Source organism: Felis catus, chromosome B4 (assembly GCF_018350175.1).
Source record: "Felis catus isolate Fca126 chromosome B4, F.catus_Fca126_mat1.0, whole genome shotgun sequence".
In the NCBI taxonomy this organism is placed as follows: Eukaryota; Metazoa; Chordata; class Mammalia; order Carnivora; family Felidae; genus Felis; species Felis catus.
In genome coordinates, this window is record NC_058374.1 from 83,048,884 (window position 1) to 83,075,269 (window position 26,386).

The following is a 26,386-nucleotide window of genomic DNA, read 5'->3' on the forward strand; positions in this document are numbered from 1 at the left end:
CAGCTCAGGTCATGATCTCATGGTCTGTGGGTTCCAGCACCCCATCGAACTCTCTTCTGTGAGCACAGAGCCTGCTTCAGATGCTCTGTTCCCCCCCCCACCCCTCCCCCACTTGTTTTCTAAATAAATAAAGCTTAAAAAAAAAAAAAAGAATATAACATAGCAAACCTCTTCAAAGGTAATAAGAAAGGTCAACAGCAGCAAGACACAGTAACCGTAACAAGCTTTGCTTCTCTCTTGGCAACACCTGATTCCAGAACCACCAAGAGGGCAAGATGAGCCTTTCCACACATTCTAGATTTCTGACTGGCTTTGATGTCAGCGCACACAGTTCTCTCTATTCCTCAAATTTCCTTTAGGAAGGAAATACAGACAAGAAGCAGTCAATATTAAGAAATCCACCGCTCTGATAGAAAAATGCATCCATTTTACAAGAAGGACATGGAGGGGCACCTGGGTGGCTCAGTCAGTTAAGCATCCGACTTCAGCTCAGGTCATGATCTCGCGGTCCGTGAGTTTAAGCCCCGTGTGGGGCTCTGTGCTGACAGCTCGGAGCCTGGAGCCTGTTTCGGATTCTGTGTCTCCCTCTCTCTCTGACCCTCCCCTGTTCATGCTCTGTCTCTATCAAAAATAAATAAATGTTTAAAAAAAATTTTTTAAGAAGGACATGGAAAGGTCTGCTTCAGTCAGCTGATTAATCATGTATCAAATGAATTAAAATCTACTGTTTCCTTTAAAGAGTCCATTGAAAAAAAGGTGGTCTTTTCCCTTCCTTCACTTTTTTAACCCCCAACAGGGAAAATCAATTTACTACTATTCTGTCAGGTCCCAACTTAGGTAAAAAAAAGGTTGAAGAAAGGGGAACTTAAAATCAGCATCAAATCCACCCTATCAAAAGCAACTCAAAAGAACCAACGAGTCAAAGAGAGGGGCAAGAAAAAGGACAATGACACTGGACTTGTTATTATTTCCATAATATCAACCCCAAAATCTCCACTGAACACAGCAATGATACTATCGTAACAGTGATGCTGCTGCTGTCACATAACCATATATCCATTCCTATCCTGGACCTCTAACAGTTCAGGTGGGATGTTTGTGACTGAGAAATACTGAGAAGATTCTTTAAAAAAAATTTTTTTTTAATGCTTATTTATTTTTGAGAGAGAGAGACTGAATGTGAGTGGGGGAGGGGCAGAGAGAGAGAGGGAGACAGAATTGAAACAGGCAGGTTCTGAGCTGTGAGCACAGAGCCCAACGTGGGGCTTGAACTCAGGAACAGAAAGATCATGACCCAGGCCGAAGACTGACGCTCAACCAACTGAGCCACCCAGGCACCCCTGAAAAAATTATTTAAATGCCAGTCTTAAACAGTTTTTAGGATAGTCCAAATGATCTTAAAATCTCACCTCTCAAAATGTAAAATCCTGTCACCAACTCCTCTCAAACCAAACCCAGCGTCTAACAAAGTGCCTCAGGACATAGTACACACAGTCCATCACTATATGCTATAGTTGAAATCTTCTGCAGTTATCTGGGGGGAGAAAGAGAAAACCTGGACACATGATTTTGTGCAGAACAAAGGAGAAGCTTACCACTCTCTAAGAAGTGAGAAGATAGAAGGTGTCTTTTATGTACTAAAGAGTAAGTCATATGACAGCTAACTCTCCTTATTAGTTGGTTCTGCTTATTAAAAGGTAAACCCTCCAGTACCCTACATCAACTAACAGGCTTCCCATAGGGACTTAGGCTAGAATCACCAGTGAGGAACAAGTCCACCACCTGCACTCTGCAAATCAGTCCCTATCCCAACACATAATAAATTCCATGCTCAGAGTCTACCCTTTGTCACCTCACAAGCTCACTTGACAAGGTGCTCTGCAATACAGAAAGTTATACTTAAAAATATATTAAGCAGGACCCTAAAAAGCCACTCTCATGCCACAAAAGATTCCAAATCTTCCTGGCAGCTTTCCATGCTGAGAGAATTTGCATCACTTGTATTGAAAGTGCAGCAGGGCTGGTGGATGACTAAGTTTGCTTCTCGATGACCTCTAGCTCAAGGAAAAAAAGAATCCAGACAGGGAGGCAGAGATGCTCTGGAGGGGGGTGTGGGGGTACGGATGGGGATTCTGTGAGTCAACTGCAGTGACTACACTTCCAGTTGACAAATTAAGTTTACCAAAAAAAAAAAAAAAAAAAAGAAAGAAAGAAAGAAAAAGTCGAACGAAAGGACTCTAAGACCACATTGTTGGCAGGATCCAAGCTTGCCCAGAAGGCCTCAGAAAATGAAACCAAATCTGATTAAAATGGACATTTCAAAACAACGAGACGCAGCAGCAAACGCACAGCTGCCATTTCCCGGCCACTTCCTGCGGGAGGCCTGGGGGAGGGGCTGTTTGTGTACAGATGGAGGTGGAAACCACCCCCCCTCATCGCCCCCCCCAAGGACGCACATCTCGCACTCCAATAAATCCTACAAAGGATGCCTGCTATAGGCATTGCCTTTCCTCTGAAAATTGGGAACATTAGGAAAGAAAGGGATGATACAGGGTCATCTTTTCTGTCACGGAAATGGGGATCCCCTTAGTGAGGGATCCCCTTCCAAGGGGGATCCCTCTTTTTTCTTCCCTTCAGCCCCTAAAAGCCGAGCTCAAATGCAGACGTCTCAGCATCAGCCCTGTGAACCCCCATCCCCGGAGGGGGAGACTCCCGGGACTCGAGGGCCCCAAGCCAAGCACAGCACCACTCCAGCAAGGCCCTCTCCTGCTCGCCACGCTCAAGAGAACCTGCGCCGCTCAGTGAGGGAGACACCCTGAGACCACTCGAACCCCTTTCCACCCTCCACTTGCCGCTGCCAAAACGCCCCAATCCCCACAGAGTGTTTAACCCGCCCAGGGAACCCCCTCACCCACCCTTCGCACTCGTGCAGTCCCCACCCCCACCCAAGGAGGTGGAGCCCCTCCCGGGGATTCCATCCGAGTCCCCCACAGGAGTCATCTCCACCAGCCAGGCGGCTTCTCCGCCTCCTCGTCGTCGCCGCGGCCGTCGCCGGGAGCCTCCATAGCTCCTCCCGCCCCCGCCCGGGTCTTCAGCAGCCCCAGCAGCCCCCTTCTCCTCCAAGCCCCTTGGGCAGAGAGACTCCCGCCCGGGGCTGGGTCCTAAATGGAAATAAGCTCAAGTCAGCTTCTCGCCCAAGGCGAGGCTCCAGGCAGCACTAGAGCCTCTCTTCCCTGAGGGAAGCCTAGGATAAAAGCGGGGCTCCCTCCCCTCAGGCCCCCAGACGTAGCCCAACAGACCTGAGGCGGCGGCGTCCAGCCTGGCTCGGGGCTTGTCTCTCCCCGGGGTACGGGCAGTTCACATGGCCGCGCTCCGGGCGCCAGGAGGGGAGGGGACCGCGGGGGAGGGGGTCTGGGGTCCGGGAGGGGGGAGGGGGACGCGGCTCAACCGCGGGGCCCAAGCGGAGCCAACATGGCCGGCGGGGGAGGAGTGAGCCGAAGCCGGAGGGGGGCGGGGAAGCTACGGCCGGGAGAGAGCCGCCCTCCTCGGCCTCCACCACCGGGTCCTAGCGCCGGGCATCCTAGCTCCCAGACCTGGATCTGGGTCCTAGCGCCGCGGTGTCTCCCTAGCCTGCGAGCAGCTCCCTCTGCACCAAGTCTCCTTGTGGTCCTGTTTCACAATGAGCAAACAGAAAGGCGTGCCAAGGTCCCAAAGATTAACCTAAAAGACTAGATCAAAATTTTAGGACCAAGGCATATCCAGTCCCTTAACAGGGGTGGGGATGGAAGTGGAGGGGATCATTTCAGTGGCAGTTATTTCCCAGGCTGTGTAGCGGAAAAGACGAAGTGTAGAAGCTGAAGTCAGGGAAGTTCAGTCCTGATAAAGGGGTGGAGAAAGGAAAAAGCCGGCAGCATCTGCTGACCACTCACCTCTGTCCCGTGGGGGCAGCCTGGTCCTGCCTGGATCACCACTTTCCCAGCGACATCTGCAGGGCTCTGGGGGTCAGGAAGATGCCTGTGCGTAGGAAAATGAAGCATTGGCTCTGGAACCAGACAAGGAAGACCTGAGTCTAGCCAAGACCTGAGTCTAGCCTAAACCTGGTCAGAGGGGCAGGGGGATTACCCGGAAAATTGACACAGCAATTAAGATGCCCCAAATGTCCACCTATTCTATAATCCCAGTACTTTTTTTTTTTTTTTTTTTTTTGACAGGATTAGAGGACTGTATGAAACTCAAGAACAGGGAAGAAAAAAATAGAGGACTAGGGTTTGGTTCTCATCTACAATGTCTAATGCAGGGCCCCAGGATGGAGAACAGTGTCACATAAGGTTAGAATTTACAGATTTTCTAGCTCAATCTGCTCCTGTTTGGCAGATGAATTAAGGCCTGGAGAGGTTAACTGACTTGTTCAAGGTCAAAGAGTGGATAAATTGTGACCAGAAACCAGGTTTCCTTTCCTTGTAACTCAACAGACTTTGCAGGCTTCAAGATAATTCCTATTCAGTGCAATGCAATGCAGTTATACAAACAATTGCAAAACTCAGGCTGAATATTCTGGAAGAGGAATGGAGTGTGAATAATGAAACTCTGGCAGTTTTGAGAGGTCAACAAATACCTTTTCTTCTGTGGGTCTGCGAGGAAGAAAATCTGAAAACTGGGTGGGGGCAAGGCAGGGCCAAATACATCAGTCTAGACTGGATTTCCTTACTTCACAGAGGAGTGGACTCTTCCTCAGTTTGGGGAACAGACACTACTCCGCACTACAAACAGCTCAGAGGCTAATAAAAAAGCGAACTTCAGCAGAGTCTTAAAGTGTGTGGGCCAGAGTGAGGAGGTTTAAGAGGGTTAAAAGGGTTTCTCTCCCTCTCCAGAGAAAAGCAGATTACCAGGGGGAAGGAGCAGACAGGTAGAAATCAAAACCCTTCTCTCCTCCCTGACTAAATAATAGATTTATAGGTCACCGTTAAGAAAAAAATAAGGACCCCAATAGCCTGCTGACCTTAAGTATCTGAATTAAATAGGAGCCACACTCAGGGGACAGAGGTCCTTCCTTCTGGAGAAAGCAGGGATCCAGCAGACTTCTGCTAAGGAATGCCCCACCTTCCCCAAAACAAAAAAGTAAAAAAATAAAGGCAGATGAAAAAGAGAGCTAGGGCTTGTAAATGGTTTCCTAAAGGGCAGCTAGATATCTTTTTCTCTTCCCTTTTCCAGGACAGATGAGGGAGAATCTTCCTACCTCCCGCCCCCAATCATAGAGCTGGCCAGTCAGAGTCGGGAGGCAGGGGAGGAGACTGCTCCAGTCAGACGGGTGTAGCCACGCCTCTTCCCCCACCACCACACACCCACACACACCCACCCGCTGGCTCCACTATGCTCCGGAAGAGCCGGTTACTCCTGTGCCCCACTGACTGCCCCCACCCCTTCCGAGCCCCAGGCCTAGTCTCCAGGGCAACCCCTAGGACTATCCCAGCCAGGAGCGGTAGGAAAGAGGGGTGTTTGGATAGAAAGGCCACCTGGGATTAGAAAAGAAAGTGAGGCAGGATCCACTCTTCCCATCTGGTGCAGAAGGACTTCAATTACCTTCCTCCCTGAATGAGACCCCTCCTCATCCCATCTAAGCAGAGATCTTCCTTACTCTTTGAGGAAGGGTGAGGGTGGGGTGTCAATATGCCCAACAGCTGGGTATTTACTTCTAGTCAGAAGCCACCCCAGGCAGCAGCTGTGCTTCTCCCCACCATTCAGACAACAGAGGGCAGACTGACCCCATATGTCCCCAAACATTCCTCAGTTCCATCAGATGTGGCCAATCACCCACCCCATCTCCCTTTAGGAAGCTACTAGAAAGGGGAAGGGGCAAATGGTCATCTTTTCAGCAACCTGTGAGAAGGATATCTAGGGAATACTCTGAACCTCTCTCAAGCCACACCAGTGGACGGGTAATGAAGAAAATGAGAAGGGAAAAATTAGCACCTGCTCCCCCTTTCTCACCCTCCCTGTGATCCTGCTGCACCACCCTGACTCTGGGGTCAGAGTCTCTGACTCTGGAGCCAGATGGCTGGGGCTGGGAGGAGGAAGAAAAAGAAAGGAAGAAGGGAATTTGTTTGCATCCCTCTACCCACCTCTCTTTCTCTCCCCCTCCAGATATCCCTGGAATTCAAGCCCAACACCACTGCTGACCATCCTTTCCTCCCCCCAGCTACCTCCCAGCCAATGGAACAGGACTCAAAGTCTGAAGCAAATCCAGACACCCTGTCCCCTCATCCTGGAGTGGGGAACAGTGGGGGAAGGGTGAAAGCACAAGAAGGGGCAGAGCTAGGGGCACTGCTGGACTTGGAGCGGGGGAATTCCCCAATAGAGGTGACGTAATTATTAAAGATTTCCCTTGCCCTCCCTGGCTGAATAGTTTATAGTGTTAATATGGTCTAGTAGAGAGAAAGCCCCCAACCCAATAACCATTCCAACTTGCTCCCCTCCCTCTTCAGGTTAGTGCAAAACAGTCTCCTCCCCCTCTATATTTTGGGGAGGATAGATTCTCTTATAACCCATCAAAAGGACCATAAGCCCTCCTCCTCTTCTCTGCAAGTTGGTATGTACGCCCTCAGATTCACCCACATACCTGTTTGGAACTCCCCAATGAGCTTCTCCATGGTGGTCTTAGAAGAGGATGGAGAAAGTCTGAACTTCCTTAGGGTGGGGGACTTTTGCATCTGAGCAGAGAAGGCTAACCTTCCCACGCCTCTCCCAACACCTTTAGAGGCTCAGTTCCAGCCCCTCACCCACTATCTTCCAACAGCCCCTTAAGCCCATAATCAGAAGATTCTGGGTGTGCCCTCTCTGCCACCCCCCCTTCCCCCATTCCCTGACTCTGGAGGAGCGTTCCTAAGCTGGATCAGCCCACCCCAGGTTCAAGAAGACCTTTCCCACCTAGACTGGTTGGCGGGTGCTGAGGTCGGACCCCCAAACTCCAGGAGAGGTGGGGTGGGGTGAGAGCTACAGAGAAGCTTTAGATGAGGCTTAGTTGAACTTGAAGGTCTAAGTGGAGCAGGGCCCGAAAGTGCCTATAGCCTAGGCTAACCCTCCAACCTTCACTTACTACGAGGAAGAGGAATTGGGGTGGCGGTTATTCCCCCTCCCATTGGAGGTTAGGATGGCGTGGGAAAGCTCTGGATCCAGAGGGGAGGAGGCGAAACCCAGACCGCGGGAGATTTTTCTGGCGAGGAAGCCGCGGGGGAGGGGGGAGATCCTGGGTGTAGAACAGGACGGGTACCCGGGAGAGGTTGGCCGCGAAGCGTGAGGCGGCTTCGGATTCCGGTCGCAGAGGACAGGGGAGAAATAGGCGAGTAGATAGTGCGGGGGAGAGAGGAAGGGCAGCTCCCGCAGGGGGAGGGTCAGATCCTGAGTCCCGGGCAGCGGGGATCCCCGGGGCAGGGGACCGCAGGAGCGGCCTGCCCGGGGACTCTGGTATCGGATGGGGTTGCCGGGCCTCACCTGGAGCAGGGCCGGGCCGCGGGCGGCGGCGGCGGCGCAGGTGGCCCGAGCCGGGTGGCGGCGGCGGCGCCTCCTCCCCCAGCCCTGGGCCGCCGGCGGTGTGTGGGGGTTGGGGGGGGTAGCACTTAAAGGGGCAGGAACTACTGGGGTAAGGACAAGCGCTTGGGTAAGGCAGTCGCGAAGAATCCGCTGGGGGAGGGGGAAGCGGGTGGCGTCTCCTAGGGGCCAGAACCAGGAAGGATCCCAGATGGAGGAAGAGAAGAGATCCCAGGAAGAACAAACTTCTATGGTGAAGTGGGGGATGGTGGTGGGTCCAAACTGGAGGACTTGGGAGAGCTCCGCCCGCGCTCTCGGGACTCCGGCAAAGATCTCTTCACAAAGGAGGGCCGGGAAGGCAGTAAGAGTCCCAAGGACGCCAAGGAGGAGTGGGGGTGCGGGAGAAGGAAGGCCGAGGCTGCTGGGGGTAACACATAGAGGCCCTGCTAGGTGAACAGGTTCTCTGTGTTTCAGCTCCACAGGGCCCGATTTCCTACAGCTGTGGAAAGGCATAGTCTCCTTCCCCCAGCACTGCCCACGTTTAAAAGCTTCTGGAATCAGGAAGCCACGAGGGCAAGGACCTCCTAGGCCTTTCAACCTCAATCCTGCCTTTCAACTCTCTCACTCAGTGTTAGTGACTGGAGCTTAGGGGGCCGCCACTAGCAGCCCTAGTGGGACTGCCGTGGGACCGTGAGAATCGGCTTTATTTCAGTTTTCCCCCAACCACCACCACCCTTGCAGCAACCTCTGGGGCAACAGGAAGCAGCTGCTCAGTGCAGCCCCCACCTGGTGGTGGGTCGCCGTGGGGGAGGAGAGAAGTCAGGGACTTAAAAGGCCTGGGAGAAAATAAGGGGAAGAGAGGCACCTTAAAAATTCTCCAACGCAACCAAAAGTGAGCTTTACTTTGCGGTGGGGGGGAGGCCAGCAGTGAATACTGTAAAATATTACTTGAATCTTCAGCAGCTTAAATGGGGAGGAGCAAGGGGCTGTGTGGGGGCGTGGGGGAGACAGTGAGGTGGGGAGAGCCCCGACCTGAGGTGCACAGTCTCAGGCTCTTCCTGGGAACCGAGCTTGCCAATGTTCATGATCCCTTGGTCGGCAGCCTCACTATCTGAGCCCTGTGCCCCTATAGTCCCGTTTCCCCTCCTTCACCCCCCAAAAGAGCAAAGGTTAGGCCCCACCCCTGCTGAGTCAGCCAGGGAGGGAGGTAGGCATCCTTCAGGCCTTCCCCCAGGCTGGTCCTCATACTTACCCATGTCCAGCTGGCAGGGCTCCAAGGCTGGGACCACCCAGCTCCTCACTGTCCTTGGTTCCCCCTTCACGTGAAGGCTGGTGTTAGATCCTCCTAAACTGTGAGCTGGGAACTAGCACGAATCAAAAAGCCAATGTATGCTTCCTGCGAACCACAGCCTGAACTGCTGTAGGGTGATGTCCCTGTGTGACAGACTGGGGTGGGGAGGGAGGAGGGAAGGGCGGGGCTTTCTCTGGGTGGAGAGGGAGGAGGAGGCGAGGACAGGGCAGAACCAGGAGAAATATGGAGGAAGGTTAGATCTGTGTTGACACTCCAGAGGCGTGGTAGAAGAGAGTGGTAAAGGGGGAAGGAAATAAATAGTTGCAGCTAGTGAGAGGGAGAAGGTTCTCGATGAATGCTGAGGCACGTAAACGTGTGGGGGAGGGGATGGAGGGATACAAACGACCTTAAGGATCACAGTTACCAGGTCTGCATCTGGGTAACATGGAAAAACAAAGCAGAAAGAGCTGACCCATATCCTGGGGCCTTTCTGCACCAGTTTCTTACCCACTGGAGTCAGAACCTGGAGAAAATGCCCCCACCCCTATAACTCAGCATTTCCCCAAATCCAGGCTTTTCTGGGAGCAAACGACCAGGCACAGTCGGCTCAGGGGCTCCACCTTCTGTCCAGATCATGACACAAGAGAGACTAGTGCCAAGGACGTCATAGGCAGATGGGAGGAAACTTACAGGCCTCTACTCCACCCCTGGCACCTTTCCCAAGGCCCCTCCTCAACCTTCAGCCCCCAGGGGCCTCTGAATTGGGATCTCAGTTTGTCCCCGCCCTGCTTCGACCCAACTTGAATGCCTCAGGGGTGGAGCCTATAGACGCAGGCTCCTCCTCAGGACAAAAGCCCCAGCTGGTTTGTAAACAGTCATTAGCAAAGAACCACATCCCAGCAAATGGCCTTTATGGATTTCAAAATGGTGAGATCAGAGTTCTTGCAGCCTCCAGTCCTACCACCAGAGGGCAGTAGGAGATGGGCCCTGGCTCAGAAAAGAACACTTAAGGGGCACCAAATCTGACCTTGCACTTGTTTCACTGTGAAAGGATACTTTTGAGTACTCCTAACCCTGCACTTTTAGTGGCTAAAATGAAGGGTAGTTTATCTAATTCCATTATGTATTTCAGAAGCCCAACCCCACCCCCACAAACTCTGGAAATTGGCATTCCTTTTAAGATTCAATCTCCCTAACTTTCCTAAAGGATCTCAGCAGAGCTCAGGATTAGGCCTCATAGTTATTTTACACCATGCACTGCCTGAAACAATCATACAACTGTATGTTTGCCCAAAATATAAATCAGCAGGCAGTAGTCAGGAACTTTCTGAAAAAAGGAGGATGGGGGAGGGGAAGGAGCAAAGCCAAAAAAAAAAAAAAAAAAAGGCCTAGGTAAAAGAGGGGGGCCCTTTTGACTCAATCTTTGCATATTTGTTATTAATCCTTCAGAACACTCATCTCCTAAAAACTGGATTCATTCATTAACCCCTGCTTTGTCTTAGAATAGTCCCCTCCAGACCCATTTTTCCACAATATACTCTTCTAAAAATAAAAAATACGTGCTTTTTAACCAGCAGGAATAAACTACATAGAATATTCAAGAAGCAAATAATTTGCTTTGACAAATAACAAAAAGGCCAAAGCTGAGGCCCTACTATTGAGATCACATCATCTACAGGGAACCCCTCACAAGACCCACAGCTGTCCATCAAGACAATGGCTTTTCATTTTTGATGACCCCATTTCAAACATATGTGGTCTACTTTGTGCTGTTTCTTACAGCCACTCTAATGTTCAGTGTTGGTTATGTTGTCAGGACCAAGAAAAACAGACCAATTCTGACAGGTGTACATTTTATTGGAAACCTTAAATACTCTTCAGACAGAACACAATGTCTTCAATCAAGGCTCTGATTGTGGCCTAAGGAGCAAACAGATTTTTGGATTAGGGGCAAGGAAAAGTACAGCACAGAGGACAAGCGCTTAGTTTGCCAAAAGGATTTCCTCACGAATGCTCTTCAGCCAGCTTATCAGCTTTTGCCACAGCTTCCTCAATGGGTCCCACCATATAGAAGGCCTGTTCTGGGAGATGGTCATATTCACCTGTATGGGAAAAAAATTCAATGGTGAGAAGTGGAAAGATAAACTTTTTGTGGTATATAAATACTTCACCACTTGGGGCGACCAGTCAGAATACGGTAAATTTGTGTCATCCAAGAAATCTTTTAACAAACTTCTGTCTTAAATCCAATTTACAAGACGATATAGCAGGGATTAAGAATAAATGGTCCTGGCCACATAATCTGGGTTCAAATTCTTGCTCTCTACCTTGGCTGGATGGTATCAAAACCTGTTATTTTAAACTTTTCTGTGCTTCAATTTTCCTAATTTGTAAAAACAAGGATCTGTAATTCACTCAGAAGAGTAGCTAGGACTGAAAGCACTCAGTAAGTATTGAGTATTGGATGACAACAATCAAGTGATACAAGTTTCACTCTCAGAAGTAGACTATTTCCAAAGAACACTGACAGACGATAGTTTTTAACTAAAAAAATTCTTTAGGCACAACATGCTTATACATTGCTTGATGATGGCTGGCATGGGAACATAGCACAGTGAACATTAAAGAGATTTCAGCTTCTCTGCTATTTTATATTCAGCTTTATACTGGCAGTCTCACCTGCCAAAATCTGCTGGAAACCTTTGATGGTCTCCTTCAGAGGTACCAGCTTCCCCATATGACCTGTGAAAACCTCAGCAACCTGGAATGGCTGAGACAAGAAACGCTGTATTTTCCGTGCACGGGACACAGTCAACTTGTCTTCCTCAGAAAGTTCATCCATACCCAGGATTGCAATGATGTCCTGGAGAGATTTGTAGTCCTGTGAGAAAACAGGAGGCCTGAATAAATATTCAGATTCTTTTAAATTTGGACAAAAACCTCAGGGTTAATACCACCTTGTATTCACACTGAGCTTAGTACAAAGCATTTTAGCACATTACCTCACTTTGCAAGTGAAATAGTGGTGAAATTACACGCTTGGAAGCATGAGGGCCCTCAGCTAAGATCAGTGTCTTATTCTCCCCACTTCTAGTCTACTGCCATTAGGAAAAAATGGGTTCTAAATCTAAGTACCTGGAAACCCAAGAGACCCTCATTAATACTCTTTAATAGAAATTGCAGGTCTCCTCTTTGCTCCAAAGCAAATCACACAAGTCACCAGGAAGGCTTTGGTCTTAATATAGTACCCATATACCCACTATATGATTTTCTAGTCACTGATCTCACCTGCAGTACTCACCTGTAGGATCTTTTGTACCCCACGGGCAACATCATAATGCTCATTTCCAACAATGTTGGGATCCATAATTCGAGAGGTGGAATCCAGAGGATCCACAGCTGGATAGATGCCCAACTCAGCAATAGCACGGGACAGCACAGTGGTAGCATCCAAATGGGCAAAGGTAGTGGCAGGGGCAGGGTCCGTCAAGTCATCAGCAGGCACATAGATAGCCTAGAGTGAGTCAAGAACCCATGAAGAACAGCAGGAAGCCAAATAATTCTGTTCAAAAGCCACGCCGCCTTTCTGACCTCTCCTCATTATCTCATTACAACTTCTTAGCATTTAAGAGTCCACCCCCAAAAAGACTTCTTACCATCCCTAATACCTGCTGAGTGAGCTTATAGATGATCTGGTCCCTCCAAGCTGTGATGGAAAATTTTCATTGTCATTCCTTTTGTTCTTCATCCTACATTTTAACCCTATTATAGTGATACTCACACTTTTAGTTAAAAACAAAAAACCTTGCACGATTGCAATGCCTCACTGAAAGTTACTACAATTTAGACCCTTTAGATAATTTTACTGTTTATACTATCTACATATATATGTCTGAAAATGCATAGCATAGCACATAAGTACAGTGCATAAATACACTGCATAATTAATGTCCAGTTTCCATGCATCTCCAGACTCCTCAGGCTAGAAACCACTACACTCTGTAATCTACATTCACATACATGCCTTTAACTACCTTAAAGGAGCATTTCTTAACTTTTTAGTCTCTAACATGAATCCATAGAATATTACACATTATTTCAGGGAGCTCATTAACCTTGTTAAAAACCTTGAGGGACACCTGGGTGGCTCAGTTGGCTAAGCGTCTGACTTGGGCTTAGGTCATGATCTCACGATCTGTGAGTTCGAGCCCTGCATCTGTGCTGACAGCTCAGAGCCTGGAGCCTGCTTCAGATTCTGTGTTTCCCTTTCTCTCTGCCCCTCCCCCACTCGTGCTGTCTCTCTCTCAAAAATAAATAAACATTAAAAAAAATAAAAACAAACCTCGAGAGAGAAGTAACTAGGTTTTATATTTCTCTGTATCTAACTTTACATAAATTAGACCTTCATCCATTTCATTTTTCTTACCTGCACAGAGGTAATAGATCCCTTCTTGGTGGTGGTGATTCTTTCCTGCATGGTACCCATGTCAGTGGCCAGGGTAGGCTGATAGCCCACCGCAGAAGGGATTCTACCCAATAGAGCAGACACCTATAGGAAAAAAAAAAGAAAAGAAGGGGGAATGAGAACACAGGTTTTAGGTGTCTACATCTTTAGCCTCATCTGCATCATTCCATAAAAAGGTCAAATGAAACAGATCCTCCCAAACCTTCTTCTCTTACCTCAGAGCCAGCCTGGGTGAAACGAAAGATGTTATCGATAAAGAGCAGTACATCTTGACCCTCTTGGTCTCTGAAGTATTCAGCAACCGTCAGTCCAGTCAGAGCTACCCGGGCGCGAGCACCAGGTGGTTCATTCATTTGACCATACACTAGCGCTACCTGAAGTAATCATACACAATCAGAAAACCTGGGAGAGGAATATGGAAGCCATATGCCCAAGGTCCCCAAACCAGAGAAACTACCAAAAAACCCTCCTTCTCAGCAAGTGTCATTATGATTTGCAAATTTCTTTTCCCTTTTAGAGACGTGGTTCAAACACCACAAAGATTTCTTATGTTATTGAAGCAAAATTCCTGAAATAGGAAATAAGACTAAGTGAAGGGCACAAAATAGGGCTATTTGAGATATCTGAATTACCTCCAGCTTCCCAAAATTAACTTTCAAATGATGGGACTACTAAAAACAAAGTCTGAAAATGTAATCTGATATCAAAGAGAAAAGAAAATGTGTGTTAATGTATTAGACTGTTGGGGGAAAACACTGTCAAGAATTTCCTTTGTGGGTCGCCTGGGTTGGCTCAGTCGGGTTAAGTTTCTGACCTCAGCTCAGGTTATGATCTCACGGTCTGTGAGTTCGAGCCCTGCGTCGGGCTCTGCTGACAGCTCAGAGCCTGGATGGAGCCTGCTTCAGATTCTGTGTCTCCCTTTCTCTCTGCCCCTCCCCTGCTCACACTGTCTCTCTCTCAAAAATAAACATTACAAAAAAGTTTAAAAAAAAAAAAAGTGTCCTAGGACACTAAAATGAAACTCTAACACAGGGTTTCAGCTAGCATTGCAGTCAACTAAAATGGTTTCCTGGCACAACTACTATGTGAACATAAATCAGCTTACTCCTTACCTTGGAGGTAGCATCTTTTAAGTTGATAACACCAGACTCAATCATTTCATGGTATAAGTCATTGCCTTCACGGGTCCTCTCACCAACACCAGCAAACACAGAGTAACCACCATGGGCTTTGGCCACATTGTTGATTAACTCCATGATCAGTACAGTCTTGCCAACTCCAGCACCACCAAACAGCCCTGGAAGAGGTTGAAAAGAAGCAATATTTGAGTGCTGTGTTCCCAATTAAGCAAACTTCAAAAAACAAAAAAAAACCCCTTTTTGCTCTTTTCCCTTCTCAGGAATGGCATCTGGCTTCAGCAAACTCAGAAGAACGAAAGTCAGAAGCTACTCATCAGTGAGGGATAGATCTCAGTACCCACTCATTACATGATAGGATTTTTTCTTCCCACGTTAGGTTTGGAAAATAGGTACCACCAGTAACATACCAATTTTGCCACCCTTGGCATAGGGAGCCAGCAGATCCACAACCTTGATACCAGTAACCAGAATTTCCTGCTCAACACTCATCTCCATGAACTCAGGAGCCTCAGCATGAATAGCTGCAAATCTGTAAAGGTTGGAAAAGAGGAGCAGGGTCTATTCATCCTGTTGAAAGTTTCCTCCCAATTCTAACCCTTTACCTCTCACCTCTCATAGTCTCATAGTCTCACCTCTTATTTTTTTTTTAAATTTTTTTTTAACGTTTATTTATTTTTGAGACAGAGACAGACAAAGCATGAATAGGGGAGGGTCAGAGAGAAGGAGACACAGAATCTGAAACAGGCTCCAGACTCCGAGCTGTCAGCACAGAGCCTGATGTGGGGCTCAAACTCACGGACTGCGAGATCATGACCCGAGCAGAAGTCAGCCGCTCAACCGACTGAGCCACCCAGGTGCCCCTCTCACTTCTTATATAACACTCCAGACAAGTTGTCATGTGGCACCTAGCCTAATGTTCTGCAATAAAGGGAATTCCATTATCTCACGAAGCAATAATCCCATTTCCTAACATTTAAAAAAATTTTACGTTTATTTATTTTTGAGAGCGAGCGAGCGAGAGAGAGCCAGCAGGGAAGGGGCAGAGAAAGAGGGAGAGAATCCCAAGCAGGCTCGACACTGTCCTTGCAGAGCCCGACACAGAGCTCATTCCCATGAACCGTGAGATCATGATTTGAGGCTAGATCAGACCCTTAACTGACTGAGCCACCCAGGTCCCTGTCCCCATTTCCTAACCGTCATAAAGATTTTCTTTTTAATAAGCCCTAACCTAACAGCACTTCTTCATATATCATTAGGAAATACAAAGACTTGCTACTTCTGGAAACTCCACAACCTAAGCCATTGGTATTAAAAGTCACTTAATCAATTTGAGTCCTAAGAATCAAGTTTTCTAAAATTAGAACTTCTACATTCTCAATTTTCCTCAGAAAAAACTACATTTGTGGTTTTAATAACAGTATCAGCATTTTAAGTATTCTCTGCAGGAAAATTTTGCTACACTAGGTGTTGCCTTAATGTACAAAACTGCAAGAGGGGTGTCTGACTGGCTCAGTCTACTTGAGCATGTGCCTCTGGAGTTCAAGCCCCAGGTATGATGTAGAGCTTACTTAAAACAAAACAAAAACCCCAAAACAACCTACAGAAAAAGCAGTTCCTTTGCATGTAGATACAGGAGGAGGCATACTTACTGTTTGGTTTTGATGGGACCTCTCTCATCAATAGGTTCTCCAATGACATTCATGATTCTGCCCAAGGTCTCAGGACCAACAGGAATTTTGATTGGTGCACCAGAATCCAGGACTTTCTGGCCCCTAACCAAGCCTTCTGTACCATCCATGGCAATAGTCCTTACCGTGCTCTCACCTGTTAAAGGCATTGCAGGTTATACAGAAGGACAAGTTGGCTTCATATGATGAAGTTCAGCTGGCTGAAAGGCCTAAATCAACCAAGACTCCTTCTCAGTACCTAAATGTGGCTTCAGCATACTCAGAAGAACGAAAGTCATTTTGATAAAATCATCATAGAAGGAAGACTGATGTGGGGGATATTTGGACTAAACAAGCTCTTTACTATTTCTAACAAATTCTACTTACCCAAATGCTGAGCCACCTCCAAAACCAGTCTGGTGTCCCTGCCTTGCACTTCTAGGGCATTTAGGATGGGTGGTAGTCCCTCATCAAACTGGACATCCACCACAGCACCGATGACTGCCACGATGCGCCCGGTGGCAGCGCCTGCCTTCGGCGAAGGAGATGTTTGGGCGGCATAGTCTCTAGCTAACAAACAAAAAAGATTGGAAGAAATCGGGGTCAGGGCTGTTAGTGGTAATCGGAAGCCCCGTCTTAACCCCCAAGAACTGGTAAATTCGGCCCATGACCGGCCTCGTCTCGCTTGCTAGTAAGACGAGTCCGGAGGGAAGGCCGCGCAACAACCGAGAATGCGTCTGCACAATTTTCCCATGCACAAAACCCCATGATTCGAGAGCTCAGTGCCCCCATTCACAGGAAGGTCAGTGCACCTGCCCGCACTTTTCCGTCACAGAGAACTCCTTTTCCAAAATGAGACGAATTAGGTCTAAGAAAGCTCCCGTGGGCGTCCTATTCTGGTTCTCCCGCCATTAGAGGGCAGGTCGCTGGCCCTGACGTCCTTCTAACACCAGAGACAGCTTTTAGGCCCAAGTGAAAATCTGCCCCCGGCTCAAGGTCATGGGGCGGCAGAAAAAACCCTAGCTCCTAGAGGAAGGCACTTACCAGGCTGGAGCACCGCCGGGGTGGCCCGCAGTAAGACCTGGGCTTGGGGTAGCGGCGCTGAAGAGCTGAGTCCCCGCAAGGCCCCGGAGGCCGAGGTAGCGGCCACACGGCCCACGAAACCCAACATGGCGGAGCTCGGGTGGGGACTGAGCGCTGCTGCGGTCCGGGCCGCCAACTCCCCCGCCGTTGGGGAGAGGCCTACTCTTCAGTAAGCAAGTCCATTGGATGAGTTTGCTGAATATCACTCTCAGTGCTGCTCCTATAGGTTAATAATCTCTGATCTTTTCAACCATTGGCCAAAATTGGTGCCAATCTGAATTCCTTCTTTTTCATTGGATATTGTCTGGTAAGGGACAACCCTCAGAAACTCGAAATGTAATTGGACAACAGCGATGTCAATTGGAGAGAGTACTTGGCGGAACTACGTTTAAGAAAGGGGCAGAGTTCCTGTTGTGAAGCACGTGGGCTGTTTTTGACTGTCCTTGGGCTCTCACCTTAGATAGGACTTTGAAGTAGGTTGACAGTCTCAGGGGCGGGGGTTGGGGAAGTAGTAGCCTGGGGAGACACCACTGACGGTGACCTTGGAAAAGTCCGGAGACTTCTCCAGACTCAGAACTCGGTTTTTCTTTTGCAGTAGTACTCTTGGAAGCTTCCAGGCCGTTCAGCATGTCATGAATCCGGACAATCTAAATCACTTTAAACCGTACAATGAAAGAAATTGATGGAACCCAGTCACTTAACAGATGTGTGCTAGGCACTGAGGAAACAAAAGATAAGACCTCCCTTTTAAAAACAGAAAACAATGCAGTAAAATGTGATGGGTCTTGATTAGTACAGGGTTAAGTGGGTGCACGAAAGAGGGGATAAATATGGGTCACCTAGAGATGTAGGGGAATTGCCTCTAACAGTAGGAGATGGATATACCTGTTGTGAAACCGAGTAGAAATTCCTAGGATAAAGTAGGAAGACTATTCCAAGCACACGTTTGCATGAAACCGTATGCTCCTTTTGTTTTAACTGCAGGTGAGGAAGGTTAGATAGAGGTGAAGGAAAAAAGAGAAGGGATAGTAAGGAGATTAACAGGAGCCAGCTCTCAGTACTTTGGATGGAATGGAGACTGGCAGAGGTAGGTGTGAGGAAGTGTTCCTGGAGTATGGAAAAGCAGAAACAGGGCATCCTTTTCTGTGTTTGGGGGTGGGATTGGAGACCTTAATCTATTAGAACCTGGCTATATAGAGTTCATAATGGTGCTACCTCCCCAGACTTTTCCCCACCAACTCCCATTAGTTCTCATCTTTCTGAATGATAATGAAAAATTTTCCTGTTTGGCAGGTAGAGCTATTAAAGAATTTGAAGGAGAAAACAGGAAGAGAATGTAAAATTTGGGTAATCTTGCCTAGTAAAAGGGAAAGAACCCAAGAAAACAGCAACATGTATGGAGCAGGTAGAGAAAAATAGCGAAGGAAGCAGCAGAGGACCAAAACCATGTTAAGAATTAGGAAAGACAATGTTAAGGAGAAAGTGGTCAATAGCACCAATCACATAAACATCCTGTAAAATAAGGGCTGAAAAGAACCAATTAGGTTTGAAAACTGGGGATTTATATCCTGGGTAAGTGGGGTCAAAGATTTCAATGGGCTGCATCATAAGACATAATCCACATTTTTGATTTGTGACCCATGTGTGCTTTCCATTAGGCTGGGCACAGTATCCCAGTTAATAAGATCCTATATATTTTACTAGCCTCCTCAACTATTAGAGCTTAAGTTTGTATAGATAGGCTAGGATATTCCTTAGAGTATTGTCACTGAAGCCAGACTGTCAAGGTTAAAATCTTGTTTTTGCTACTTAATAGATGTCATTGGGCAAGTTAAATTCTCTGAGCATTAGTTTTCTAATCTATAAAAGCAATAATAAAACGGAAATAATCTCATAGGGTTTGTTCTGAGATTTATTATTAATGAAAGCAGCATTTAAAACAATACCTGGCACATAATTAACACTGTATTTATGTCAGCTAGTATTACAACTTACTATTGACTTAGTGTTAAGATCCTTTGGTTTTGTATCACCAACTTTGGCCTTGGCCAAAATTTTATTAATCATCAAACACATTTATCCTGACACTTCACTAAACCCAGGTATTAGATTTTCATAAATTTCCAGATAACTGAAGCTCATTGCTTTTTCAAATGTGTCACATATTTCTTTGTTCCCTTAGCAGATAATCAAGTAATTTAACTTTTTCTTGGATATTTGAGTTATCAGTAAACATCTTTGAATCACATTGCAATGCTAACCTTCAATGTTACTAAGGTAGATGTCTAAGAGATGTTTCTCCATTATGCTTAAGTTTGTGAACTTAAAAAAAAATTTTTTTAATGTTTATATATTTTTGAGAGAGAGAGAGAGACAGAGAGAGAATGCAAGCGAGGGAGGGGCAGAGAGAGAGGGAGACACAAGATCTGAATGAAGCAGGCTCCAGGCTCTGAGCTGTCAGCACAGAGCCCATTGTGGGGCTGGAAGTCGTGAACCGTGAGATCCTGATCTGAGTGGAAGTCAGACGCTTAACTGACTGAACCACCCAGCCCCAAGCTTGTGAACTTTTTAATGTTTACTTATTTTGAGAAAGAGCACTTACACACAAGCAGGGGAGGGGCAGAAAGAGAGGGTGGGAGAGAGAATCCCAAGCAGGCTCTGTGATGTCAGCACATAGCCTGACTCGGGGCTCAATCTCACGAACCATGGGATCATGACCTGAGCCGAAACCCAAAAGTTGGACGCTTAACGGACTGAGCTACCCAGGGACCCCTGAAGTTTGTGAACTTATTTTTGCTGTCAGTGTTTGCCCTCAGCAACTTTAGGTCCTGTTCTGAAATCAGAAAAGCTGCTAAATTTGTAAATACTGTCTAAAATAAATGTAAACGTGGTTAGCCTGAATTGAGATGGAACTTTCTGAACAAATTGTGTCATTTAGTTTAGAGTTCTGGTATGTTTTGGTCCTTTATCATGTTTCTTGATTCCCGGATAGCCCAAGGTAATATTTTACTTGAAACAGAAGCTATTTATAATGAGACAATAGGAACCACGTAGACCTAATCTGGCTTTTTACCTGAAGTCAATTCCAAATGACTGCATAATGTATGACTGAAAAACTTACCAATTTTATTTGGTCATGCCACACATTCTTCTAGTACCCTGTAATGGCTAGGATGTTTTTGTCTCTACATTTTTTATTATCATTTTGGATGATTTCAAATTCATGAAAACAATCCATGCAATATTCTAGCTTCTGGAGTTCTTTAACCTCTGAATTCCAATTAATTTCACACTCACATTTCACTTAAGCATCTTAACTCCTCAGTCATTCCCAAATGTAATCCTTAAAAGTTCTACCTCAGAGGGTTGCCTGGGGGGCTCATTGGTTAAGCGACCAACTCTTGATTTCGGCTTAGTTCATGATCTCATGGTTTATTATTTCAAGCCCCGCATGGAGCTCTGCACAGACAGTGTGGAGCCTGCTCCCAAGCAGGCTCTTTCCCCCTCTCTCTGCCCCTCCCCTACTCACCCTGTCTCTGTCTCAAAATTTAAAAAAAAAAAAAAAAAAAGTTCTACCTCAGAAATTGAATGCTGTCTTCTAACACCAGTTTTGGTTTTTTTCTTTACACAAGTAATACATGAACATATTCTTTTTTTTTTCTTTTTTTCAACGTTTATTTATTTTTGGGACAGAGAGAGACAGAGCATGAACGGGGGAGGGGCAGAGAGAGAGGGAGACACAGAATCGGAAACAGGCTCCAGGCTCTGAGCCATCAGCCCAGAGCCCGACGCGGGGCTCGAACTCACGGACCGCGAGATCGTGACCTGGCTGAAGTCGGACGCTTAACCGACTGCGCCACCCAGGCGCCCCATGAACATATTCTTGATACACAGGAAATAAATCCTTCCAACAGTACAATTACCCCCAAAATCACACTTCCCCTTTCTTACTAAAAGTTTTGCATATACCCCATTCACTTTCGATCCAATTCCTTACACATAGAACTTTATATACCACCCCCCACCCTTGCATCTTTTTAAACCTTAGTGGAAGCACACTGCAGAAAACTTTTATTTTCATTTAGTAATTTTTTTTTAAAGATTTCATTTTTAAGTAATCTCCATACACAATGTGGGGCTTGAACTAACAACCCCAAGATCAATAGTCACAAGCTCTTCTGACTGAGACAGCCAGGAGCCGCTTTTTCAGTAACCTCTACACCCAACGTGGGGCTCAAACTTACAACCCTGAGAGCAAGAGTCACATGCTCTACTGACTTAGCCCAGGTGCCCCCAGAAAAATTAAGTTTTATGACCTTTGTTTTGCAGAACCTTGTGTCAGTACATTTACTCTTTTCTTTAACTTGGGGCTCAAACTCACAACCCCAAGATCAAGAATCACTTGCTGTACCAACTGAGCCAGCCAGAAGCCCCAATACATCTATTTTATTGATTATGACTGCACATAATGCCCTAAGAACATGTAATAATTTATTTTACCCCATTAATGGTCACTTGGATTGTTTCAAATGGCTATTACATGCAATAATGAATGAAAAATAAATCTTGTACACAGTGTGCACTAATACTTCTTCCATAAATTCCTAGAAATGTTGGCTTAAATTATGTTAAAAAAATTTTTTTAAACACTTATTCATTTTTGAGAGACCAAGACAGAGCACGAGCAGGGGAGGGGCACAAAGAGAAAGGGAGACACAGGATCCGAATGCGGGGCTAATGCAGCGCTCAAACTCCCGCAAGATCATGACCTGGGCAGAAGTTGGATGCTCAATCGACTGAGCCACCCAGGCACCCCTTAAATTTATGTTTTGTTAATGTTTATTTTTGAAGGAGAGAGAGAGACACAGAATCCGAAGCAGGCTCCAGGCTCTGAGCTGTCAGCAGAGCCTGACGCGGGGCTCGAACTCACAAACCGCGAGATCATGACCTGAGCCGAAGTCGCACGCTCTTCAAATATTTGTTAAAGGTCGTTAAGGGGCACCTGGGTAGCTCAGTCGGTTAAGCGTCCTACTTCGGCTCAGGTCATGATCTTGCGGTCCGTGGGTTTGAGCCCCGCATTGGGCTCTGTGCTGACAGCTCAGAGCCCGGAGCCTGTTTTGGATTCTGTGTCTCCCTCTCTCTCTGACCCTCCCCCATTCATGCTCTTTGTCTCAAAAATAAATAAATGTTAAAAAAAAAAAAAAAAAGTTAAATATTTTCTAGTACAGCACTTATCCTTTAACCTAATAGCTTTTGACCTGTTTTGTTTTTTTAAATATTTTATTTTTAAGTAATCTCTACACCCAATGTGGGGATCGAACTTACAAATCTGAGATCAAGAGTCACATGCTCTACCGACCGAGCCAGCCAGGTGCCCCAACCTGTTATTTTTTAAAATTTTTTTTTAACGTTTCATTTATTTTTGAGATAGAGACACAGCATGAGCAGGGGAGGGTCAGCGAGAGGGAGACACAGAATCTGAAACAGGCTCCGGGCTCTGAGCTGTCAGCACAGAGCCGCACGCGGGGCTCGAACTCACAGACGGCGAGATCATGACCTGAGCAGAAGTCGGACGCTTAACCGACTGAGCCACCCAGGCACCCTCCCTATGTTAATTTTAATGTCAGATTTGTTAACTTTTCTTTTATAGCTTTTACATTTTACATCATGCTTGGAAGGAAGGATTTCCCCATAGCATTTGGTTAGAATTTGATTAATGAATTGTTTTAACAAGTGGGCCAGCTATCACCAGCATCAGAATCACCAAAACTACACTATCCACTATAACCATATGGGGTGAGGTTAAATTCACTAAAATTAAAAATCAGTTTGTCAGCCACACTAGCCACGTTTCAGATTATAACTATGTGGCTAGTAGCTACTCTATCAGACAATAAACGTATAGAATATTTCCTTCATCAGTAAGTCTCACTGAACAGAGCTGATATACCTGCAGCATAAACTGATTCAGAACCTGTATTTTATTTTTTAAATGTTTATTTCTGTGAGAGCACAAGCAGGGGAGGTGCAGAGAAAGGGGGACAGAGGATTCAAAGTGGGCTCTGTGCTGACAGCAGTAAGCCCAATGTGGGGCTCAAACTCATGAACCGCAAAATCATGACTTGAGCTGAACCACCGTCTCCCCAACAACCAGTTTTAGATCTAAAATGCAGATTCTGGGGGCACCTGGATCGCTCAGTTGGTTAAGCGCCAGATTTTGGCTCAGGTCATGATCTCACAGTTCTTAAGTTTGAGCCCCATGTTAGGCTCTGTGCTGACAGCTTGGAGCCTGGAGCCTGCTTCAGATTTCTGTATCTTTCTCTCTGTCCTCCCCTGCTCACACTCTTTAAAATATTTTAAAACTGAACAAACAAAAAACAGTGGTTGTCAAATTTTGGCACATATCACCTAGATGACTTAAAAAAGATCACTGGGGGCGCTTGGGTGGCTCAGTCGGTTAAGTGCCCGACTTCAGCTCAAGTCAGGATCTCACGGTTTGTGAGTTTGAGCCCTGCATTGGGCCCTGTGCTGACAGCTCAGAGCCTGGAGCCTGATTCAGATTCTGTGTCCCCCTCTGCCCCTCCCCCACTCACACTCTGTCCCTGAAAAATGAATAAATGTTAAAAAAATTTTTTTAAAAATAAAAAAGATCACTGGCCTCTATCCTGTTTGACTCAGTAGACCTGTTTAGGGGCTCAGAATTTGTTTATATTTCTAACAAGTTCTTAGGGAGACTCCTGCTAAGTCCAGGGATCACACCTCAAGAATCACTGACCTCAAGTATCAGTTAAAGTGCAAATTCCTGGCCCCCACATGGACCTACATGCCTACATGCCTATCTAGCATTGGGACCTAGGAATCCACATTATCACAAAGCCCCATGATTTTGGTATGTTGAGAACCACTGGGTTTGAGATGACCACAGAGAAATAGAAGGATCCAACTCTATAGAGTTGTGAGGCTTATTACTTGTGAGAACAAAGAACGGCGGTTAAGGGACAAAGCTGTTACACTTGTAGCAGAGGCAGCTTTATAGTACTCTCACTCCTGAACTTTGGTCATTACTACATATAGCCATGGAAATAGGTTGCTGGACGGACAACGGAAGTGAAGGTCACTGGACTCAAGCTGAAATATTTGGGCTACACTTATGGATAGGTTCTTCACATTAACAAATTATTCAGACAGGACAATAAAACTTATAAGTGACATGATTTTCCACTTTAGAAGACTGCTAGGAGAGCTTGGGTGGTGGCTCAGTTGGTAGAGTAGTCAGCTTTCGCTCAGATTATGATCTCATACACCGTTCACGGGTGCAACCCCCCTGTCGGGCTCTGTGCGATAGCTCGAAGCGGAGAGCCTGGAAGCTGGTTCAGATTGTCTCCCTTTCTCTGCCTCTCCCATTATCTGTACGATCAAGCCCTGCATTGCGCTTCAAGCTGAGTGTGGAGCCTGCTTAAGATTCTCTCTCTCCCTCTACCCCTCTCCCCAACTTGTGCTCTCTAAAAATATTTAAAAGGCGGGGGGGGGGGGGGGGGGGGTCACCTGGATGGCTCAGGTCATGATCTCACGGTCCTTGGGTTCGAGGCCCGCATCAGACTCTGTTGACAGCTTGGAGCCTGGAGCCTGCTTTCAGATTCTTTGTCTCCCTCTCTCTGTTCCTCCCCCACTCACACACTCTCAAAAATAAAAATTTTTAATGAAAAAAAAAATCCCCATCAAACAGAAGAAACTAAAACTAGCCCAAACTAAATTGGTAGATAAAACCTTCATGCAATTATAACAACTAATTGCCTTCCTTCCCTTCCTTGGAGGGAACTTCACAGTATAAAGTTGAGGTGGCTCAGTCAGTTAAGCATCTGGCTTTGGCTCAGGTCATGATCTCATGGTTCACAAATTGGAGCCCCACATCAGGCTCTGTGCTGACAGCGGAGAGCCTGGAGCCTGCTTCAGATTCTGGATTCTCAGTCTCTCTCTCTCTCTCTCCCCCCTCCCCTGCTTGTGCTCTCTCAAAAATCAATGGATTATTTTTTTTTTTTTTGTAGAAAGTTGAATATAAGCACCTTTATCACATGTCAAAATGGACAAAAACTATGGGAACAGATGCCAAACTTAAAAACTCACTCAAGTGATCCTCTCCCCAATAATTTTCTCTAAAGCAATACTAACTACAATTCAGATGCGATAATATTTCTCACGTTTTGACCTATTGATTCACCTTTCAGCCAGAAATACTGGAGTTAGAGGGATCAGATGCCATCCGTAAGGCTTGGTACCTGACTGAGCAAAAGGGATTAATGAAACACTTGAATAGGTTCAAGTGTTTGAACACAAAATAAATTTAATTAAATTTAGAAAATCTTAGGAGACAGGACACAGTCAGAAACCCATCAAGCTATACTTTATTTCTATAGCTCAATGGCTGGCAATAAAACCACCAGAACCCTTAATGAATCTTTAACTTCTAGAACTGATACACAAAATGTTTTGCAAGAGAACTATACTAAAAATAGAAAGGTTTAACTTCAAAAAAATTTCCCCCTGAAGCTAAAAACTACACTCTACTTATCAATCACACTAATACCTTTGGCATACTCCAGACAAATGCGACCAAGTTTAAAACAATAATTTAAAAGGACTAGAGGTACCTACCTGGCTTAGTCCATTAAGCATCTGACTCAACTTCAGGGTTCCAAGTTCAAGCCCCATGTTGGGCTCCACACTGGGCATAGAGCCTACTTAAAGATAATAAAAACTGCATTCCCTTAACAGGACCAGAACCCATGTTATACTTCTATAATATAATAAAATAGAGTTGAATTTCAAGTGTTATGCCCAGACCTCCTGGAAAGTAGATGATTTTTCTAGCTGTACCATTTCAAGAAAATGGTTGTGAATATCACTCTGAAGTCATATACTCAACAGGGGAAGGAAAAAATGTTTTCCCTTCTAAATCACCATAATGTCCCATGCAAACCTATTATGGCACACTTCCCATTTATCAAGATTTTGTTGTTTGTGCTCTTGTCTAGCCTGTGACTCCCTGAGCACAGCAAGTACCTGAAGGATTGTCTTTGTATCCCCAGCACTTAAAACTGTCTGTAACACAGGTCCTTAATGTAAGACATAAAGTACTGATATAGGAAGCATTTCTATGCTATGACAAATACACAGAAGTTAGAGGGAATAAAAACTGCCAAATGCAGAAGCTCAAAGA

The 26,386-nt window shown here is 46.2% G+C and overlaps 2 protein-coding genes and 2 non-coding genes across 10 annotated transcripts in view; all 4 read right to left on the minus strand.

The window, feature by feature from the left end:
- Nucleotides 1-8,972, minus strand: part of BAZ2A (bromodomain adjacent to zinc finger domain 2A) — a 34,722-nt gene extending 25,750 nt beyond the window's left edge. For 2 of the 7 annotated variants that reach the window (XM_019835092.3, XM_003988914.6), the window contains exon 1: nucleotides 3,300-3,451. The gene's annotated coding sequence lies outside the window, so the exon portion shown is untranslated. Of the gene's footprint in view, nucleotides 1-168; nucleotides 482-1,409; nucleotides 1,541-3,299; nucleotides 3,452-3,929; nucleotides 4,015-6,616; nucleotides 6,636-7,488; nucleotides 7,523-8,776 lie in introns of those variants that run through there. The other 5 variants (XM_006933827.5, XM_023257145.2, XM_019835089.3 and 2 more) reach the window with 5 other exon arrangements.
- Nucleotides 8,973-10,651: 1,679 nt separating this feature from the next.
- ATP5F1B (ATP synthase F1 subunit beta) lies at nucleotides 10,652-17,309 on the minus strand. Its single transcript, XM_003988915.5, has 10 exons — nucleotides 17,131-17,309; nucleotides 16,474-16,656; nucleotides 16,069-16,243; nucleotides 14,827-14,948; nucleotides 14,393-14,577; nucleotides 13,496-13,654; nucleotides 13,242-13,364; nucleotides 12,117-12,329; nucleotides 11,495-11,696; nucleotides 10,652-10,917 (listed from the first exon to the last, which is right to left on the minus strand). The coding sequence occupies exons 1-10, from the start codon at nucleotides 17,255-17,257 to the stop codon at nucleotides 10,820-10,822; spliced, it is 1,587 nt and encodes a 528-aa protein (XP_003988964.1). The 5' UTR covers nucleotides 17,258-17,309; the 3' UTR covers nucleotides 10,652-10,819.
- On the minus strand, nucleotides 14,671-14,741 carry LOC111561567. The gene has a single exon (XR_002744209.1). It is a non-coding gene; the product is annotated as a small nucleolar RNA SNORD59 (small nucleolar RNA).
- LOC111561568 lies at nucleotides 16,334-16,408 on the minus strand. Its single transcript, XR_002744210.1, has one exon. It is a non-coding gene; the product is annotated as a small nucleolar RNA SNORD59 (small nucleolar RNA).
- Nucleotides 17,310-26,386: the final 9,077 nt, after the last annotated feature.

What these genes read in the sequence shown, in the direction of transcription:
- ATP5F1B (XM_003988915.5), bottom strand. Translation starts at nt 17,257, where the DNA reads ATGTTGGGTTTCGTGGGCCGTGTGGCCGCTACCTCGGCCTCCGGGGCC. An exon ending in GATCTATTACCTCTGTGCAG is followed by an intron (nt 12,330 to 13,241) that starts GTAAGAAAAATG and finishes GACTCACTCTAG; the next exon opens with GCTATCTATGTGCCTGCTGA. An exon ending in TTTCCAGCAGATTTTGGCAG is followed by an intron (nt 10,918 to 11,494) that starts GTGAGACTGCCA and finishes TTTCCCATACAG; the next exon opens with GTGAATATGACCATCTCCCA.